The sequence below is a fragment of the Vanellus vanellus genome, assembly GCF_965231255.1.
Source record: "Vanellus vanellus genome assembly, chromosome: 7".
In the NCBI taxonomy this organism is placed as follows: Eukaryota; Metazoa; Chordata; class Aves; order Charadriiformes; family Charadriidae; genus Vanellus; species Vanellus vanellus.
This window is the reverse complement of record NC_138912.1, coordinates 15,642,816-15,662,496: the sequence shown is the minus strand read 5'-3', so window position 1 is coordinate 15,662,496 and position 19,681 is coordinate 15,642,816. Positions and strand designations below refer to the sequence as shown.

Sequence of the window (19,681 nt, the reverse complement as noted above, 5' to 3'; positions counted from 1 at the left end):
AATTTATGAGAGCAGAATAGCTACTGACAAGCCCTTATTGCGCGGCGAGGGGCTGCATTATTTATAAGCCGCCAATGGCTGGCTCAGGGGAGATATTTGCAATATGCTGGGGCCGGCAGAAAGAGGGGGACAGATCCCCGACGTGCCTGTCCCAATCCGCTCCCCCACCCTGGGTGGGTGCTGGGTGCGGGTGTCCTCCTGGCTGCCCCCGAGGAGGGGGATCACCCCCTTCCCGGTCCCTGCCCGCTGGGGTAGCTACAGCAGAGCGTGGCTCTGGGCTGCCTGACCCTTATCTCACCAGCTGCTGCATCTGCCCATCTTTGGCTTTGCAGCGACTCTCGCTCTTCCATCCCGGCTTGACGCTGGGGCTCTGTGGAGCGTGGTTGCCTCCATCCCTCCTCTCCTTGCATGGACATCCACCGCTCCTTCTGACTGCCCTGGCCTGTGGGTGACACAGCTGCCGCCTGCAGGCTTGCCAGGGTCCCACGACGGCGGGGACGTGCTCTCTGATAGCCGTGCATAGAAAGCGGGATAAAAATATCCTCGCTGGAGAGGCAGGCGCAGGCCCCGGGGCCGGGGATTGAAGCAGATCGTCCTGTGAGCGGGCTGCCAGAGGGGGTGGGAGCGTGGGCAGATCCGGGGGGGGATGCTCCGGCCTCTCCAAACCAGCAGCATCCAGGGCAGCAGCTTAGCAGAGCCCTCTGCGCGGCGGTGAGGTGCAAAGCCGCCTGTGCTAAAAAAAGCCCTCCTGACAGCTGGATGAGCTTAACCACACGCCGAGCCAGCCGGAGCCTCTGCAAAGGCAGCGGGCTGGAAAACGGGAGCAGAGCCCGGCCCCGGGGGGCACAGGGCACCCCGGCAGCCGACCTGCCTGTCCCTCCCGCTCCCATCCTCACCCAGATGGTAGCCCCTTTCCACCCTATACAGACTGGCAAGCCACGCGCTTCTCTTTGCTTTTGGTTTTGTATAAACAACCTGCCTTTATTATTTGGTATATATAGGTACATTGTATGTATATAAAAAATAACTAGAGGAAACCACGCTGAACTTAAAGCTATTTGAGAAGGTCCACCTGAAAGCAAGCACTCCAGGAGGGGGTAGAGTGTCCCCCCAGCAGGAGCCCAGCCCTGAACAGAGATGACAGTAAAATGGTAATAAAAACGTGGACTCTCCACTGGGATTAAAATGTGCCATTTGCTCTGGGGATGGAAGGAACAGAAAGCCAGATTAAATCCCTGGAGCAGCGCAGAGGAGAGCAGAGGGTGAGCTGAGAGCGCACGCCTGGGCTGGGAGAGCCCCCCCGCGGGTTCGAGCCACTGTGTGTGCTTGAAATCGCTCACCCACAGCGATTTTGGGTATGGGGAATTTTCCTCTCCAAAAGCTGCTCTGCTATCCCCAGGCACCAGCTGCTGAACTGCTGAGCAGCGTGGGGTGCTTGCAGGGGGGTTCAACCTTCAGACACTGTGATTGTCTGCTGCCTCCTAAAGCTGGGGAGCACCGTTTTTTTCCCCACCCCACCTCCCCGCTCGCAAGGTCCCTGGTGCTGCTGCCCACGCTCCCCCGTGCACTGCACACAGCTACGGGCACACGCAGGGCGTGCACAGGAGACACACATGGGGGTGCCACCAGCCAGGAGGTCCCCAGAGCGGGGATGAGCTCAGGCGTGGGGACGGGGTTCGGTGCTGCATGGCTGCGGGCATCTCGGGAAGCGGGACCGAGCACCTGGGACCTACAGACACGCGACGGCCAAGGGAAAGCGGCGATGGCCCCGAAGGGATCCAAGGGGCGAAGCTCAGCAATGTGCCGGCCCGGCGGCTCCGCAGCACGCGTCTCGGCCGCCCCGGGACCCCCATTCAGAGCCCTTTGTTGAAGTAGACAGTCTCCAGCTGTGGGTCTTTCTCCCGTATCCGAGCTTGGACTTCAGGCTCCAGGCGGCTCACAGGCATCGAGCTGTCGAGGGGACACAGATACAGAGGATAGAGGAGGGACATTCAGCAGCAGCCTCGGGTTTGGGAAACCACCTGCTGCCACCCCTTCCCCACCTGCACCCCATGGGGATGCTGTCCCCACGGTCCAGCGCAGACCTCTGGGTCTGTACTGCTGCATGTGCACAGGGACGTGTGTGCGCACACACATTTTCAAGCCTCCAACCGCTCAAAGGAGCAGAATCATCTCTTGGGAGTCAGAGAGCACAAGGAGCCCACGGACCTCCCCGCCGGCACCCCATGTCCTGCCCCACGGGGCTGCACATACGGGCAAAGTGCCCATCCTTACCTTTTCTGAGGGAAAAGTGCACAGCACAGCGGGGTCGCGAACACCAAGCTGCAAGGGAAAGACACAAAGAGGAGAAGCTGGGCTACAGGGCAGCAAGGAGGCAGCCCAGAGCCATGCCAGGTGCTTAACCAGGGAAGGGATAAGGAGATGTCCTCTCCAAGCTCCAGACCCTGCATTTGGCTCCTGAAGCGGGGCAAAGCCTGTCCCCATCAGCGTGGGGGAACAGCAATGCTGAGTAGGAGCCCATGACAGGCTTGAGAGATGTCAAGATGAAGCAAAACAGGTTCTGGTTCCAGGACACGGCACCCCATCCTGGTGGGCACACCAGCCTGGTTGGGCAACAGCCTGGCCAAGCTTCATCCGCCCTCCCAAGGAGCTCTGGGGTGGCTCTCACCTCCCCTGCCAGGCAGACCCCCCAGCAGCACTGCCCCCCATACCTGGGCTCGGTCTGTGCCCGGGGTGGCAATGCCCATCAGCAGAGGATGACTTACCAGAGTCCCACCAGGCCGACCTGCAGAGGAGCATTCAGGTACGGGTACCGCTGCCAGGGACAAGGAGAGGCTACGGTCAGTGGGTCAGATGGGGCAGGAAAGTGTCTGTTCCCTGATAGGGTACCAGCCCCGAGGGGTGCCAGCACTGTGACAAGCTAGAGGGGTGTCCCCCCATGCACACCCTCCCCTCCCAGGACCAGCAGTACCTTCAGGAAAGCTCTCTTCTCCAGGGCGTTCATGATCACCGGGGGGATGGCTGGGGCAGAGGGGAAGGAGATGAGCTCCCAGTGCTCACAGCCCCCCATCAGCTGTGGGACCCCATCCCACGCTGCCAGGGGACTGGCTGCAGCCCTCGGACATGGGTGAAGGAGGGGACACTTACCCATGGCTGGGGCTGCCATGCCAATGCGGGACACTACCACCTGGAAAATGGCCTTTTGAGCTGCGGCCGTGGACTCACCCAGGCGGTTCCCATTCTCATCCGTGATGGGGATCCCCAGCTTGAGCTCTCTGCAGGGAGAGTGGGGGTGAGGGGGGCCCCAGGGCATGCAGGTGGGGGCATCGAGGGACAGGGCAGGGACACCGCACAGGGGCATGTCTCTAAGGGAGGTTCGTGTCCTTCTGTATTCCCCATCCACTGCCTGTGTGGGGAGCTGAGAGCTGGACCCACATTCACACTAGGTGGGTCCTCAGCAGAGTTGGACAGGGGTGGCATTAACAGATAACCCCTTGGGATGCAATGGGGTGATTGTACCCTCAAACCAACCCCCCACAGTAAGGGGTGCCAACAGGGCCAGGAAGGAAGCCCCCTGCAAGCCCTGGGCAATGCTCCCCCCCTCCGTCCCCCACCAGTGCCCAGTGAACCCCGACACAAGCCCGAGCGCCCTGTCCCAGCCCAGGGGCTCACCTCTGCCTCATCAGAGGGATGTTGATACAGTTGGCAGCAGCCACAGCCGCAAAAGGCACGTACCGGCCGATGATGGCTGGCAAGTGCTGCGGGGGCAAGCAGGGAGCACGTCATGCAGAGGGTCTGAGGGCAGAGCTGGCTGTCCCTGGGTTTGCCACTGTCCCCCTGCAAGACCCTGGGTGTCCCAGCCCCACCAGGGAAAAACATTCCCTCCTCCCCTGCAACGCCCAGCCAGTGAAAGCTGCATAGCCCAGGGGCTCCGGGGGGTCCTGTGTCCCCTCCCAGCACTGGAGGGATGCCAAGGGGTGAAAGAAGTCTGGAGAGATCCAGCTGGGGATGAAGCAGGGGTGGAGGGACAGGCCATCTCCAGAGCTATCACTGGGGAGAGGGGCTGCTTTGTGTGCCCCCCGCCTCGGCAACTCCGTCCTCCACTTTCTCCCCTGTCCCAGGTGATGGGAAGCTCAGGGAGACCCCTCGGAGAGGGTCCAGGTGCCCCAGCCAGTAATGGCCAAGGGCCACCTTACCTTGGTGAGTGATTTGAGCCCCAGCGCTGTGACAACTGCCCCCGTGGTTGCACTCACATAGGCTGTCCCCAGCTGGCTGCAAGAGCAGGAGGTGACACTGATGAGCCAGGGTCCTCCCATCCCACCCTACCCCCCAAAGGGTGCCTAGGTTCTTCTCCCAGATCTACCACCAACCCTAACAGCCCCACTGGTATCCATCTCTGGCTATACCAGGTCCCCATCATCCCATCTCACAACTCCCCCACTATTCAAGAAGCTATTCAAGACACTCCCCCCCATGGAATTTTGGGATGCCCTGGGGACCTGGTCAAAGGGATGCTTACCTGGGGGTGATGGGTGCATCCCCACTGCGGTTGGTGTAGTTGACGATGGCATTGAAAGACTGGTTGACCCACTGCCAGAACAGCACGGCCGGCGTGGTCCTACCAGAGAGAAGAGGGTGCTGGTGGCACTGGAGGATGCCACCCATGCTCCTATGGCATGGGTGCGTTATGGGGTATGGGGCATGCATCCCCTCCTTACCCCAGGGCCCAGGAAGGTGCCCAGGGGAGCGGTTCCCAGGCACCCTCCTGGGCCCTGGGGTGAGGAGGGGACGGGTACCTGTAGAAGGTCAACATGCAACCGGTGATGGTCATGTTCATGGGGACCTGGGCAGACATGCGCCCTATGAGGAGCATCTTCTCACCCGTGTCGGGGTGGAAAGCCGAGTCATAGATGTACTTTGCCCGCCAAAGCTGGTCCTCCGTCAGCCCCGGGGGTACCGTGCCTGCCCTGCCAAGTAAGGGTAGCACCTGTTGGGAGACCCTCTGCCAGAACCTGTGCCCTACCTGGTCCCCCACTCCATGTGGGGCAGCTGGGGGATGGCTTGGGGACCAGCCAGGCAATTTGGGGGACTGGCTTTGGCCGGGGGGGGCAGCACTGCTCCCATTCCTACTCCTGCGGATGGCCCCGAGGCCATATCCTGCCCAGGAGCAGTGCTGGGGGTACGGCCACCCCCAGTACCTGTAGTCCTCCACCACCCGGCGAGCCTCCTCCAGCGTGGCCCCTGAGAGCAGCAGGTTTCGGGGGTCAGTCACCATGAAGAAGTGCTTGGCCCGGCCCTGGAAGGTGCTCTGGTCCCAGCGGGGCTCACGGATGTTGATGGTGGCAGGCAGGGATGGTGGCATCTTCTGCGGAGGGGGGGGACAGTTATGTGGGATGTGTGTGCGTGTCCCTGCATCTCTGCTGGATGCCTGGAGGGACACGGGGGGGAAATAGGGAACCCCTTTGCAATGGAGCTGAGTGGGGACCCTTGAGCCCACCCAGCAGATGGGGCAGCTTGTGGGTGGGTGACACCACTGCTGTACCCCCCCAACCCTGCGCTGTCAGCGGGGAGCCCCCCAATCCAGCTTGCACCAACCACCAGTGCGGACCCCCCCACCCCTGCAGGGCACCCCGGACACGGGTGGGGGGACCTGCCGCCCCGGGGCGAGCGCTGCTGCCACTCGCGGGGGGGTGGGGGTGGCCGAGGAAGGGCAGAGGAAAGCAGAAGATCCCCGCCCGTTATGGCACCGAAACATACGGCCCGGCCCCATTTCCACGCCCGCCCTTCCCCGCGAGAAGCGGGGCTCTGCTCCCCCCCGCCCCGGCCCGAGCATCCCTGCACCCATCCCTCCTCCCACGCGTGACATTCCCCCCCCCCCCATCCCCCACCATAACGGCCCAGGCCAGGGTCGCCCCACGCACTCACGGCTTCCCGGGCAGCGCCCGCCGTGCCCGCGCCGCCGCCTCCGCCCCGCTCCCGCCCGGCGCGCTGACGTCCGGCCTCGTCACGGGGGGCGGCCCCGCAACGGCGGGGGGAGCGGGGCGGGGGCCACGCGGGACCGGGCCGGCTGCGGGTGGGGGGGTGGGGGTGGGGAGGGCGGTACGTGCCAAGACGCACGCGGGTGTCCCCGTGTCAGCCGTGTGTATCCGCGGGCTCACGCGGGTTTGGATGCCTGTGCCACGCGCGCGTGTGCTCGTGACGTCGCGCTCAGGCGTGTGGCGCCGGTGTTCACGCGTGGCACGGCGTAGGGAGGTGCGCGCGGGCACACACGGGTGTCTGCGAGTGTGGCCCTGCCCCCGTGTGAGTGGGGGACCCCCCCCCCCCCCGCCCCGGTGCCCGCCCCCGCTGCTCCCCCCCCCCGCAGCCCCCACGCATCACCTGAAACCGCCGCGGTGTCGGGTTCGCGCTGGCGGCGCCGGGCCCCGCCGGGGGGTCACGGCCAGCCCGGGGTGCAGGCGATGCCCCCCGGGGAGGGGGACACGGGGGGATACCGTCTCGCATCACCGGAGTGAGCGGGAGGGGGTGTGGGGGACACGACACCCCCCCGTCCTCTGCCTGTGCCTCAGTTTCCCCTGTGCACCCCCGGGATGGTCCAGGATGCCCCTCTCGGGGGGGGCACCCCATGCCTCGCCCCACGCAGCCCCGCAGGGGGACGCGCCCCCCCCGAGCCCCACCACGCCGTGCCCGTGGGGGGGGGGCACACACAGAGCTCCGCCCAGGCTGCAAAGCCAGCCCTGGCCGCTCTTGATTGACAGCTCCCGCGCCCGATGGCCGCGGCGGTCCCGCAGGGGCAGCCAATCCCCGCGGGCGGGGGGGCGGGAGGTGGTGCTACCCCCCCCCCCCGGCCTCTCCATCCCCCCCGCGCCGCTGGGTGTCTCTTTCGCAGGTGGCACCATGGGGACAGGTGAGGAGGGCACGGGGCGCGGGGGAGGGGACGGCGGTAGAGGGGTCCCCAGTGCCCCTACGGAGGGGGTGGGCACCGGCGGCTGATGCTGGGGTGGGGGCGCAGCGGGGGGGCGCCGTGGGGGGCAGGCAGGCGGCGGGGACACCGGCGTGTCCCCCTGGCCGAGGCCATCACTTATTTATTGAGGTCAGGCTGGGGCGAGCGGGGGGCGAAGCGGGGCGGGGGACGGGTGTTGGCCGTGGTGGCGCTTAATCCACGCCTGGAAAATCCCCGCGGGAACTGCCGCGGGGGGCAGCGGGCCCGTCCCCTGCCCCACGGCAGCTTCCAGCGGTGTAAATCCGGAGGGGCTCCGGAGGGGATGAGGAGGGTCTCTCCTCCCCTCCTGCTGCAAAGCCTCCCCAGGGAGGGGGCCGGGGGGGTCAGGTCCTGCTCTCCGGCATAAAGCTGAGGTCCCCAAGTCCCCTCTCCAGGGCCTTTCCGGATTTACGCCACCAGGTAAAGCCCCTTTGCACTCCCTATTCCGGATTTACGCGGCCAGTCAAAGCCCCTTTTCAGCTCGGTACCTTGCCCCAGGGTAGGGCAGCCTGTGCCCGCCGCCCCCACGGTGGTACCCGGGAGCCCTGCAGCAGTTTAACCCCCAGGGCCCTGTAGGACAGGGAGCGGACAGGGCTGGAGAGGGGGGGGTCACAAACTTCCTTGTCCCCCCAGGCTGTGCCACTGCGCCCGGGACCCGTCCTGCCAGCACCAAGCACCCACGCCAGCCAGCACCAGCATCGCCCTGCTAAGAGGGAGCGGTGCCCGAGCCCGGGCATGTGCTGCTGGACTATGCCATGTCCCCCCCCGGCCGGCGGGCAGCCCCAGCCCCGTGAGGACACAGCCAGCCCTGAGCCAGACGCCAGGACGCCGGGGTGCCCAGCGCCGCCATGGCCCAGGGCTGGGACGCGGCGCTGTCGGGGATGACGGCGGGCAGCCGGTCGCGGAGCTCCAGCAGTGAGGCCAGCCTGGCTCCCCGCTGCCTCCTCAGCAAGCAGAGCCGCCTGCTCAATGGGGCCACCCGGGTCAGCCGTGCCGCTTCCCCCATGGGCCGCGTCATCCTCATCAACACCCCCATCGAAGGTGCGTGCGGTGCCCTCCCAGCCCCCTGCCCACCCACATGGCCGGGGTGGGAGCTGGGCACCTGGGTTCCCTGAGGCTGGGGGCTGGGAGAGTTGTCCTAGGACTGGGGACATCCCCAGCACGAGAGACACACCCCCCTCCTTGTTGCTTGCACCCAGCCCGGGTGACACATCCCGTCCCCCATCCCCACAGCCAGCAGCAATGAGAGCGACATCATCAACGCCATCACGGTGGAGAAGAGCGTGGATGGCAAGCTGGGCTTCAGCGTCCGTGGTGGCTCTGAGCACGGGCTGGGCATCTTCGTCAGCAAGGTGGAGGAGGGCAGCGCTGCTGGTAAGTGGGACAGGACGAGGGACGCCAGTGGGGACAGGCACGTGCCAGCAAGACCCTCTTGGGAAGCTCCTAGTGACACGGTGCCACAGCAGCAATGCCACCCTTCATGGTGGCAAGCCACCATTTGCTCCCTGCTGCTTCTGGCCATGGGGTTTTCAGGCTGCCCATGGAGAAGGGTTGGGGACTGGAGTGGGCAGCCCCTTACCGATGGCTCTGAGCTCCATCCCTGAGCCACAGTGAGGTGACAAGCCCCCTATTCCTGCTACAGCCTCAGTGAGATTGCCAGGTATCACCACCTCTGTTTCCATGGGGTTTGGATCAGGTTGGGAACACATTTAGGGACATCCCATGGGGTTCAGATCAGGTTGGACGCCAAACAAGGACATTGGTGCTGGGTCAGGTGCCCAGCCGAGCTGTGTGCCCCTCGCAGAGCAGGCTGGGCTGTGTGTTGGTGACAAGATCACGGAGGTGAACAGTGTGAGCCTGGAGAACATCACCATGAGCAGCGCCGTCAAGGTCCTCACTGGCAACAACCGCCTCCGCATGGTGGTCCGGCGGATGGGCCGCGTGCCAGGCATCAAATTCTCCAAGGAGAAGACGGCATGGTGAGCAGAGCATCTCCCAGGCCAGCACCCCAAAGCCCAGCCTCGCAGAGGGTGTGGTGGGGAGGCTCAGCAGGGGATGCTGGGGAACAGGGAGGGTCCCAGACCTGGGGGACCCTCAGGGTGGGGAGTATCAGAGATCTCTGACAAAGGCAGGGAGAGCCCAAGGTGGGGCACAGGATCGGATAGGAAAGTCTGGAGCAGGCAGGGTGGGTGCAAGCCCCATCCTCAACATCCCCCATCCCCATCACTCTTCCTCTGTTGGGTGACACCAATGGTCCCATACTGCTGGAGGATGAGAGCTGGATCCACGAGTCCCCCACCCCAACACTGTGCCCATGCTCTAGGGTGGATGTGGTGAACAGGCGTCTGGTGGTGGAGAAAAGCGGCTCAACGCCATCGGAGAGCGGCTCCGAGGATGGGCTGCGGCGCATCGTCCACCTCTACACCACCTCCGATGACTACTGCCTGGGCTTCAACATCCGCGGTGGCAGGGAGTTCGGCCTCGGCATCTATGTCTCCAAGTATGTCCGCCCTGGGGGGGCACGCAGCACCCGAGTCCCTGCTGTGCCCACGCTGGGGCTTGGCACCCCCTCCCTGGATGAGCCCCCCACCCTCATAAGACTGTGGGCATCACCATGGTGGGTGCTGGGGCATGGGGCCACCCAGGTGGAGGTGTGGGGCAGGAGTAGGGCCCAACAAGGGCTCAGACCAATCCTGCCCCCCTCACCTCCCAGGGTGGACCCCGGGGGGCTGGCAGAGCAGAACGGCATTCGGGTGGGAGACCAAGTCCTTGCAGCCAACGGAGTCAAGTTCGAAGACATAAGCCATAGCAAGGCAGTGGAGGTGCTCAAGGGGCAGACCCACATCATGCTAACCATCAAGGTACCCACTCCCGGCCCTGCGGGACCCCTGGGTGAGGTGGGGGGAGTAGGTGTGTCCCCACACTGGCGCTGCCCCAGCTCGGCTTGGCGCCCGTGGGGCTGGCGCGGCTACCGGCTGGTTGGGTTTCAGGCGGGTGGGAGGCAGGGGGGATGCATTATTCATGGCTGGCACCGGATCGGGTTCACCCGGAGCACGCTGACCCCCATGTCCTCTCCCCCTGTGCCTAGGAGACCGGCCGGTTCCCTGCCTACAAGGAGATGGTGGCCGAGTACTGCTGGCTCAGTCGCTGTAAGGGCAGTGCCGTGCGGGTACCAGCAGGGCCACCGGGCTGGGATGTGGGGGGGCTGTCCCTGGTGGGGAGGGAGAAGGTCCTCATGCCATGGGGTCCCATGGCTTTGGAGGGGGCATGAAGCTCCCTGTGCCACAGTCAGCATCCCCATGGTCCCCGTGACCTCACAGGGTCCCACCTGCCCCCGTTCTACTAGGGGACCTGAAGAGCCCCATTCTGTGGCCAGCAGCGCTGTGGTCCCTGTGATCCTGCAGGGTCCCACATGTCCCCATCCTTGTAGGGTACACGAAGAGCCCTATGCAATGGCCAGCAGCCACCTGGTCCCCAGAGCCTTGTGGGTCTCCACATGTCCTCTGTCCTCGGGGTGGAAGCAGAGCTACCTGAGGCTCCGTGGCATGTCACCCCATGTCCCCACTGTGCCTTTGCAGTGACCAATGGGCAGCTGCAGCAGCTGTCTCAGGCCTCGGAGACCAGCTCCTCCATCTCCTCCTATTCCTCGGGGCCTGCGCCAGGGGCAGTGAATGGACTGGGGACGGCCACCCCAGGGCCCCCCACCCGCACCGTTGATGTAGCCATCTCCACGGAGGATGGGCCACGGCGGGTCTGGGCGCGGGAGCGTGCCGAGCGGGCCATGCAGACCGAGCCAGCCACCGAGGGGCTGCCGGAGACGCGGCGCACGGTGCGGCCCCCCGAGCTGCTGCGGGACACAGCCATCCGGGGCCAGGGCACCCGTGAGACCCCTGGCACCCACCCACGCCGGACCTTCGCCCACTCGCCCAAGACAGCGCTGCTGCTGGCACTGAGCCGGCCCCGGCAGCCCATCACACGCTCCCAGAGTGACCTCACCGTTGCTGGTAAGCACTGGGGCACAGCCCCACGCGTGGGACTCACCTCTGGCTGGGGTTCCCCTCCAACCCTGCACCCCCAGCCCTGTGTGTCCCACAGCTCAGCCTCTGCTCCACATGGAGCCTGTCCCCTGCTTGGGCATCCTATAGCCCGTGCCCCGCACGGATACCTGGCCCCCACTCCTGGGCATCCTATAGCTGAAACCCTGGCCCCCACCCTATATGGACACCTGGCCACCAGTCCTGTCCTCAGGGCTTGCAGAGCACCCCAAAGCCCAGCCCCACAGACCCTGTAGAATCCCCTGCACCCTGTAGCAGGTCTCTCTTCCCCAGTCAGTGCCTCCCAGTAGCCCTCCCTAACCAACTCCCCAGCTTCCCAGCCCAGACCTCTTCCCAGCCCCCAAACACCATTTGGAGTGGCATTCCCCAGCCCCTCCACTCCAACCCCCTTCTCTGTCCCCAGAGGAGAAGCGGAAAAAGGAGAAGCCGGAGGTACAAGGGGCACGGGGGGCCCCGCCGGGGCTGCACCGCTCCAAGACCCTCGTCAACCTCTTCTTCAAGGGGAGCCGTGCCACCAGCCAGAGCTGGGCCCCTCCCAGCCAGGAGCCCCCTGCTTCCGAACGCCGGGCACGCGCCAAGTCCCCGGGGCGCCCTGATGGGGACAGAGGTACTGGGCTGGGGCACGGGGCACAGAGGGACCCAACCTGGGACTGATCCCACCTTCTGGGGGCACTGTGGCCCCGTCATGGCATCCTTGGCATGGCGGGGGGGCATCGGGAGGGGAGTCCCTAGGCATGCAGTTTTGGCAATGGGCAGTAATGCCACTGCCCGCCCCGGGTGCTCACCCCTCTCCGTCTCCCTTGCAGTAGGTGCTGTGCAGAAGTTTGTCATCCGGAGCCTGAAGCGGGGTAACGGGGGTGCCTGTGTGCCCGGGAGTAGGGGGGGGAACTGTGGGATAGGCTCTGCATGCGCCCAGTCCCACGCTGCATGTATCTGTCTGACTCTGGTGTGGATCGAGCTGCTGGGGTGTGGGGGGGGTTGTGGGGTGCCCAGGGTGGTCCCTGCCTCTCTGGCCACCCCTTCTTGCTGTGCCCCCCCCTCCAGAGAAAAGCCGGCGTGCCAGCATCCTGGGCCCCACGGGCATCGCCACCCTGCAGCCCAACAGCAGCGACCCCGAGGCCCGGCTCCCGCACATCCAGGACACTGCCGCACGCCTCCTCAGCCCCGATGAGGTGACTGCTGTGCTCCGCCACTGCTCCCGGGTACGGCGCTGCAGGCAGGGTGCAGGCAGGGTGTGGGCAGAGCAGCTCTGGCATCCTGGGGGGCACTGCGACCAGAGCTATGTGCCCATGTTAAGTTCTGGGAGGTAAACTGAGGCACGGGTACACACACCCCCATGTACTGACACCCCTCCTGCACCCACAGTACCTGCACGAGGGCAGCGTGGAGGATTTGGTGCGGCCGCTGCTGGCCATCCTGGACCGGCCCGAGAAGGTCCTGCTGCTGCGGGATGTGAGGTGGGTGGTGCTGGAGGGTACCCCAATATGTCCCAGCCGGGTGGGACAGATGCAGAGTCCCACACGTGCTCTTCGGTCCCAGTCATGTTCCATCCTGGAGGTGGCCACAACCTGTCCCTTCCCCTTTGCCCTGGCAGGAGCGTGGTGGCCCCCACGGACCTTGGCCGGTTTGACAGCATGGTGATGCCCCTGGAACTGGAAGCCTTCGATGCCCTGAAGAGTCGCTCAGGTGGAGCCTGGCCGCCCGGGGACCTTGGCCAGGGGGGCAGCGGGCAGGGGTGGGCACAACCTGGGGGGGGTGACCAGCCACTCTCCGTGCCCACAGTGCGCTCACCTGCCCTCCGCCCGGCCCACCATGATGTCCCCCCCAAGAGACACCTCATCACACCAGTGCCTGGTGAGTGCCTTCCCACGGGGTCTGCTGGGGGGGTGCAGGGTGGAGGGGGTATGGGGGTAATCTGGGGGAGGAGAAAGGGAGCTGGGATGCAGCTGGGTGCAGGGGGCCCCAGGAGAGAGGGAGGCTGGTGTCCCTGGGTGCTAGAAGGTCCTGGAGTAGCAGGGTCTGTGGATGACCCTGGGTGCCAGGGGTTCTTGGGGAGGAGGATCTGGAGTCCCTGGAGAGAGCTGGGGTGCCTGGGTGTCAGAGGTCCTAGGGAGGGGAGCCAGGGTGCCTGGGCATCCCTGGAGGAAGAATATCTGGGGCCCTTGGTGCTGAGGGGGGTCCCTGGGTGGCGGGGGTCCCAGGGACTGGGGCTTTGGGGTCTTGGGAGGATCCCTGGGCGGTGGGGGTCCCAGGGACCAGGGCTTTGGGGTGCTGTGGGGATCCCTGGGTGGCAGGAGTCCCCAGCAACTGGGGCTTGGGGGTCCCAGGGGATCCCTGGGTGGTGGGGTTCCCAGAGAGCAGGGCTGCGGGGTTCTGGGGGGATCCCTGAGCGCCTCTCGTTGCAGACTATCGGGGTGGGTTCCTGCTGAAGCCAGCAGGGGCCCCGGAGCCGGAGGAAGCCGGGGGGCTGCTGGCAAGCCCGGCCCAGCTACGAGCCTCCCCCAGCCCCCGCCGGCTTCACCCCCGCACCTACACCCCGCTCCCCGACGTGCCAGTGGATGCCTACGCCTGCGCCAGCCGCCCCCCACCCATCACCAGCCCCCGGTCCCCCAACTGGCTGCTGGCTGAGCCCCCCCCAGGCGAGGAGCGCGGGCACTCGCGCAGCCCCCGGCACACCTGGCGCAAGGAGCCCCCCGGGTTGGTGCCCGACGGAGGGGCTGACGTGCTGGTGAAGCCCCGGCGGGCACGGCCCCCCCTTGCACCCCTCTTTGGGGGGCCAGGGGGTGAGGCGGGGGCTGGGGTGACCACCAATGGCCCTGGGGATGCTGGCAGGGAGGAAGAGGAGGAAGAGGAGTACCGGCTGCTCACCGTCACCCTCTCCAAGCTGAAGCACTCACTGGGTGGGTGGCATGTGGGTGGGACCCCAGGGATGGGGTGGGGACCCTTCTCCTGGCACCAGCATCACTGGGAGGGGTGGGACCCCCTTGGCAAGGGGCACCCCATTTAAGGAACAGGGGGCAAACCCCCGAGCGCCACCCTTACCTACTCCTCCAAATCTAGACAGGGAGAAGTGGAGCTGCCACTGCCTAGTACCCTCGTCCCTACCAAAATGGCAGGACAGAGGCACGACTGCCCAGGGGAGGGGGTGCCGTGCCTGGGAGTGGGTGGGGGTCACAGCCTACCTGGGTGTGAGGGTCTCGTGGCTCCCTTGCAGGGATCAGCATCTCCGGTGGCATTGAGTCGAGGGCACAGCCGGTGGTGAAGATCGAGAAGATCTTCCCTGGGGGAGCCGCCTTCCTCAGTGGTGTCCTCAAGGTACATGGGGACCTCTGGGGGACCCAGCATTACTCCAGGGGGTGGGCAGGCATCCAGTCATCCCCATCCTGCAGTGCTGATGGGTGCTGGCAGCCCCCTGCCACCCCAAAAGCGGCTGCACTTCACCCTGCTGCCTTCTCTCACGGGGTCCAGGCTGGGCAGGAGCTGGTGTCAGTAGACGGGGAGAGCCTGCAGAACGTCACCCACCAGCGGGCCGTGGACATCATCCGCCAGGCCTACCGCAACAAAGCCAAGGAGCCCATGGAGCTGGTGGTGCGGGTGGCCGGAGCCCCCCTGGAGTGATGCTGCACCCCCCCACACTCCGCTTCGAGGAGCCATCCTGCACTCAGGAGCCAGGTGGCTCATTCCTGCACCAAGCTGTGGCTGGTCTCAGCACAGGCAGAGGGCACGAGAGCTGGAGCCACCCCAGGGGCACAGAGGAGCTGCCCTCAGGAGGACACAAGGTGGGGGGCAACACTGGCGAGGGGGGAGGGGGACAGGCAACCCCCCAACCTTTCTCTGGACAGACAAACACAGCCCTGAAAAAAAACACAGCCAGGGGCTTGTTTTTAATGGGCGTTTCTGGGTGGTACATGGACGATCCAGGCTCTGGGAACAGGACGCGACTGAAATAAAGTACAAAAATCCCCCTCTGGAGCTGGGGACGACCAAGCCAGAGCTGGGCACAGCTAGGCTTTTCCTTTGGTTTGACACCCCTGGGTGCCCAGCTGGGCCCCCCCACCCTCTGCCCACCCTGGGGATGTCCCCAGCTGTCACCTCCGGCACCGTGCCCCTCTCCCCTGGCAAGCTGGGCATCACAGGGGCATGGGCCAGGCTATTTTTGGGGGGGAGAGAATAGAGGGATGCTGGGGGCAAGGGCATGGGAAAGGCACTGAAGGCAAGCTGCCCCACGGCAGGGGTGAGGGGGACACAGACAGGTGGAGTGTGAGCTGGGAGAGGGTGATATGTTTTGGTAGGTCCTATAAAAATAGAATTATTTAAAATGGCACAGAAACGAATCCCCTGACAAACACACGGGGGGCAGGGGGCAGGCTGGCACGGGCAGGGACAGGGCACACAGCACATGCCATCCCTTCTGGAACTGGCTGGGTGACAGTGCCAGTAGGGATGAGAGGGAGGGAACAAGCCACATCTCCCCCTGTCCAAGGTGACCCTGGCTGAAGCCAGCACCACTAATCCTCCGTGTGCTAAGAGGATCAGCAGGGACCAGCTCTGGGCAGCCCCGAGGCCGGGACTTGGCCCCCACCTGGCCCCACATCTCACAGGCACCCCCCCGCCGTGCCGGGTGCTGATGTACCCTCACCCCAACACCTCGATGCTGGGGAAGGGGCAGCGTCTGTGGTCCCCTCTGCCCCCTCCCAGTACCAGAAGTCTTTGCAGAGCTGGGGGGAGGGCAGGGATCCTCCACAGCTCCACGGCTCCCAAAATCCCAGGGGCAGGAGGCCCTCCACCCCAGCAGGCAGCATCTCAGATCTCAGTGGCCGTGATCTCCTCAAAGGGTGGGTCGGGGCCGGGGGGGTCGCAGGGCTCGGGTGGGGGGTCCTCGCCCTGGAGCCGGAGATGCTGGAGCCGTTGCTCGAGCCGCCGGTTGCGGCGGTACATCTGGATGTAGCTGTACTGCAGCTGCTTCTGGTAGCGGATGACCCGCTCCTTCTCGCCTTGCCATGTGCCACGCTCCTGCTCGAAGGCGTCCCGCTGCTCCTGCCCACGCCGCCGCTCCAGGGCCACCTCTGCCCGCAGCCGCTCCAGCTGCTGCCGCAGCCCCGCGCTGCCCCACAGCTCCTCGTCGGGCTGGGGACATCCCTCGCCGGGTGGTGGGCACCCCTCGCCGGGTGGGGGGCATCGCCCGCGGGTGGCATCCCGCAGCCCCGCCACCTCCTGCTCGAGCCGGCCGGCTTTGGCGCGGAAGAGGTCGGCCTCGCTCTTGCGGCGCTGCAGTTCGTTGGCGCAGACCTCCAGCTCCAGCGCCTTCAGGCGGGCAGCCTCCTGCAACCCCTGCGCCCGCCGCTCGCCCGCCTGCAGCTGGGCCCGTGCCTCCCGCAGCTGCGCCCGCAGCCCCAGCAGCTCCGCACCCCGCTGCGACAGCTCCGCCTGCGCCTCCTTCAGCTGCTGCTTCAGCAGCGAGATCTCCCCCGACTTCTGGCACACCTGCAGGGGACGAGGGGGCTCAGGCACTGGCTGGGACCCCCCTTACCTTCAGCCAGAGCCTGCACCCCCACAACTCGCCCAGCGCCGTGGGGCAACTCACCTCCCACTTGGTCTCCTCCAGCCGGGGTGCCAGCTCGGTGCGCTCGCGCTGGAAGGAGGCGCAGCGACGCTCCAGCAGCTCCCGCTCCTGCAGCAGCTGGGCCAAGTCCTCCTGCAGCTGCTTCTTCTCCTGCTGCAGCTGCAGCACCTGGAGCTGCAGGACCTGCTGCCCTCGCTGCGCCGCCTGGGCTGCCTGCCGCGCCTGGGCGGCACAGCGCTGCCGCAGCCCCTCCAGCTCCTGCTCGCAGCGCCGCTGCTTCTCCTCGTACACCTGGGGAGTGGGGAGAACACATTGGGGGGCAGCATGGCACCCGCCAGTTTCTGCTGCCCTCCCTGGGACGGGCATCTCTTACCCACAGGGAGGGGGGCTGCTTGTTCCCCACAAATAGAGGAGGGGTTCAAGAGAGGTGCGATGTAGTGGTGGACCCCGCTCCTTGGGACCCCCCCTGCCCTGCGCTGGCGTACTGGCCCCTCCATGCGTCCATAGGGCTCCCCCAGCCCCACCCCCAACAGGGAGAAGATGCAGGTCCCAGGCACATCCAAAAAAGGGCACCCCAAGATGAGGCACCCCAGTCTGTACAACTGGCCCCCTGGATCATAAAGGCTCCCCCAGGGACTATATAAGACCACCCAACCAGTGGGGAAAACTCCCATTCCCAGACCCACAGAAAAAATTATCCCCATACAATGGTCTGCACAAGGGTCCCCAAAGGGGCTCCCTGTCCCCCAACCGAGGGGTACATCCACACAAGGTGCCCTGGGGAGGGGGGACAGGGACAGGACAGGGGGTCGCCAGGGGCGTACCTGGCAGATGGCCACCTCGTTCTCATCCAGGCTGTCGCGCAGCAGCCGCAGCTCAGCCTCCCTCTCCCGCAGCTTGTCCTCCAGCTCCCGCACCAGCATGGCCTCCTCACCCGGCAGGGGTGAGCGCCCACAGGAGCCGCTCTCCGAGGAGGGCCGGCCCCGGCCGCTCAGCGAGCCCGTGCTCTTGCTGGAGGAGGAGCGCCCGCTGTCCGAGTTGGAGGGGCGGCAGCCCCCCGGGGGATCGGAGGGACCGTGGGGGGTGGCTGGCAGGGTGCCCACCTCGGGGTGCTGGCTGCAGCCCGTGCTGTAGGTGGGCAGGCTGGAGAGGGAGTTGCGCCCCGAGTCTGAGAGGGTGCTGGCGCGGCAGCTCAGTGAGCCGGGCTTCTCGGCACCCAGCAAGTGGGTGAGGCTCACCTGGCTCTCCGAGAGCCCCGGGCGTGCTGCCGCCTGGGCACTCCGGAGCTTGGGCACCACTGGCTTGAAGGCCATGGGGCGAATCAGGGTCTTCTCCACGTTCTGCCGCAAAAAGAGGGAAGAGTTGGGGGGGCTGGGGGACCTGCCAACCTCCTGAGGGCCTGCATGTGGCAGTGGTGGGGGGGGTGCCCCCAGCCCCGATGCCTTCGCACTCAAAAGGAGACGAGGGACGGTCGCTGCCCGCTCCATCCTCCCTCCATGGGGTGCCCAGGTGGGCTCCCACACTCACCCCCAGCACAAAGGAGGGGACATCAAAGGCACAGAGACCACCACATCCCCTGGGACACCAAAAATGTGGCCATGTGGCCCCAGTTCGCATGCCCGAGCTGACAGACCCAGTGTGGCACGGGGAACAAAGCCAAGAGCCCAGCACCCACCCACCCTGCTGCTGTCCCGTCCCCCCCACCCCCACCCCACCACTCACCTCCTCCAGCTTGCCAGAGACTGGGACAAGCTTGGGGGGTGGCCCCTGGAGGTGGCCGCTGAAGGCTCGGTCATCGCGGGGTTCATCCGAGTCGCTGCAGGGGCTGGCAGGAGAGGGGGCATCGAGCCAGTCACCGCAGAAGCCCCCATTGGCGTAGGCATGGGTGACACTGGGCATGGTGGCATGGGGCTCTTCGGGGGACGGGGGGTCACGGGGAGTAGCGTGGAGCAGCCCCTCCTGCTTGCGGAAGGAGGTGGTGGGAGGCCCCCCATCACAGGGCTGGCAGGTGCGGTCGTGGCGGGGCCGGCTGGGCAGGAGGCTGCTGACGCTGCCCATGGTGGTGGTGGGTGAGCGGGGGGCGGCACGGAGCTGCGCAGCCCCTTCAGCGGCAGCCTCGAGGGGCACCGGCAGCGTCTGCACGATGGCCATGGCGGGGGGGGCCCCGGCGGGCAGGAGCGCGCGGGCAGCCTGCAGGCAAAGGAGATGGAGTGTCAGAGCAGCGGGCACCACCAGTGATGCTCCACTAGCTGCCAGCATCCCTGGGTGGGCATGGGGGCACTCCCGAACCCCCTTCTGCCATCCCCAATCTCATGGGTGCAGGCTGGCCCAAGGGGAGGCAGGCAGAAGGAGAGGCCAAATGAACCAGAATAAAACTGTGATTAGCCGGGAGGAGATGTCACCAGCACCCCACCCCCCAAGACGGGCTCAGCACCCCGCGGGTGCCAGAGGCCATTGGGTGTTGATGGCACTGTGGGGCAGTGGCGATGCAGTCCTGCCACCCGCCGTGCCCTGGCGTGACCCCGCTGCGGGAAGCATGCCAGAGCTGGAGGCGAATCCCGAGAGGCCCGCAGAGAGCCGGCTCTCAGGCAGCCTGCCCACCCCACGGCACTGCCCACCCCATGGTGCCTGCCAGCACAGCCCCCACGGAGAGTGCGGGACAGCCCCACACACTGCGGACACCCACTTCCTCTGCCCCACAGCCCCCACCTCTACGCAGTGACCCCACAGAGGGTGCCCCCCACCCACAGTGGGGTGCAGGGTCCCCCGGAGAGCCGCCAGCCCCTGCCTATCTGCTCACCAAGGCCCCGGCACCCGGGGGTCAGAGCAGGGGGTCTCTCCCCTGACCAACCACAGGGGTGGGGGGGCTGCACCATGCAATTCCCTCTATCCCCTCTGCTACCAGGGTAACAGGCAGTTGGGTTGGAGCCCCTGTCCACCCCCCCCTCAACCCTTGCCAGCCACCCCCTCCACTAAAGGGGCAGCTGCCAGACCAGGATGCAGGCACCAGGCTCTTTCCCAGCCCCAACACATGGGTACCCCTCATTCCTGCCCCGCATGCCCCCCTCCAACTGGGTGGGCTGT

At 66.1% G+C, this 19,681-nt stretch overlaps 3 protein-coding genes across 5 annotated transcripts; 1 reads left to right on the top strand and 2 right to left on the bottom strand.

Annotated features, from left to right (window-relative positions):
- Positions 1 to 967: 967 nt before the first annotated feature.
- Positions 968 to 5,966, bottom strand: SFXN3 (sideroflexin 3). Of its 3 annotated transcripts, none has more exons than XM_082486613.1 (11): positions 5,926 to 5,966; positions 5,199 to 5,365; positions 4,797 to 4,967; positions 4,520 to 4,618; positions 4,197 to 4,272; positions 3,673 to 3,758; positions 3,148 to 3,275; positions 2,972 to 3,021; positions 2,766 to 2,815; positions 2,275 to 2,322; positions 968 to 1,950 (listed from the first exon to the last, which is right to left on the bottom strand). In XM_082486613.1, the coding sequence occupies exons 2-11, from the start codon at positions 5,360 to 5,362 to the stop codon at positions 1,854 to 1,856; spliced, it is 969 nt and encodes a 322-aa protein (XP_082342739.1). In that variant the 5' UTR covers positions 5,363 to 5,365; positions 5,926 to 5,966; the 3' UTR covers positions 968 to 1,853. The 3 variants fall into 3 exon arrangements, with proteins under 3 accessions (XP_082342739.1, XP_082342741.1, XP_082342740.1); XM_082486615.1 differs by having other exon boundaries at positions 5,922 to 5,957; XM_082486614.1 differs by having other exon boundaries at positions 5,199 to 5,428; positions 5,926 to 5,941.
- A 1,861-nt stretch (positions 5,967 to 7,827) lies between these two features.
- Positions 7,828 to 14,791, top strand: PDZD7 (PDZ domain containing 7; the record flags this gene model as incomplete). Its single annotated transcript, XM_082486515.1, has 16 exons — positions 7,828 to 8,020; positions 8,213 to 8,353; positions 8,784 to 8,958; positions 9,303 to 9,479; positions 9,693 to 9,840; positions 10,068 to 10,128; positions 10,558 to 10,983; positions 11,438 to 11,641; positions 11,841 to 11,882; positions 12,079 to 12,236; positions 12,400 to 12,491; positions 12,629 to 12,720; positions 12,817 to 12,888; positions 13,440 to 13,934; positions 14,249 to 14,349; positions 14,503 to 14,791. The coding sequence occupies 16 exons, from the start codon at positions 7,828 to 7,830 to the stop codon at positions 14,650 to 14,652; spliced, it is 2,727 nt and encodes a 908-aa protein (XP_082342641.1). The 3' UTR covers positions 14,653 to 14,791.
- A 98-nt stretch (positions 14,792 to 14,889) lies between these two features.
- LZTS2 (leucine zipper tumor suppressor 2) lies at positions 14,890 to 18,748 on the bottom strand (the record flags this gene model as incomplete). Its single annotated transcript, XM_082486516.1, has 4 exons — positions 14,890 to 16,518; positions 16,619 to 16,888; positions 17,422 to 17,937; positions 18,320 to 18,748. 4 exons carry the CDS (start codon positions 18,746 to 18,748, stop codon positions 15,838 to 15,840), a joined length of 1,896 nt encoding a protein of 631 aa, XP_082342642.1. The 3' UTR covers positions 14,890 to 15,837.
- Between the last annotated feature and the right edge of the window lie 933 nt (positions 18,749 to 19,681).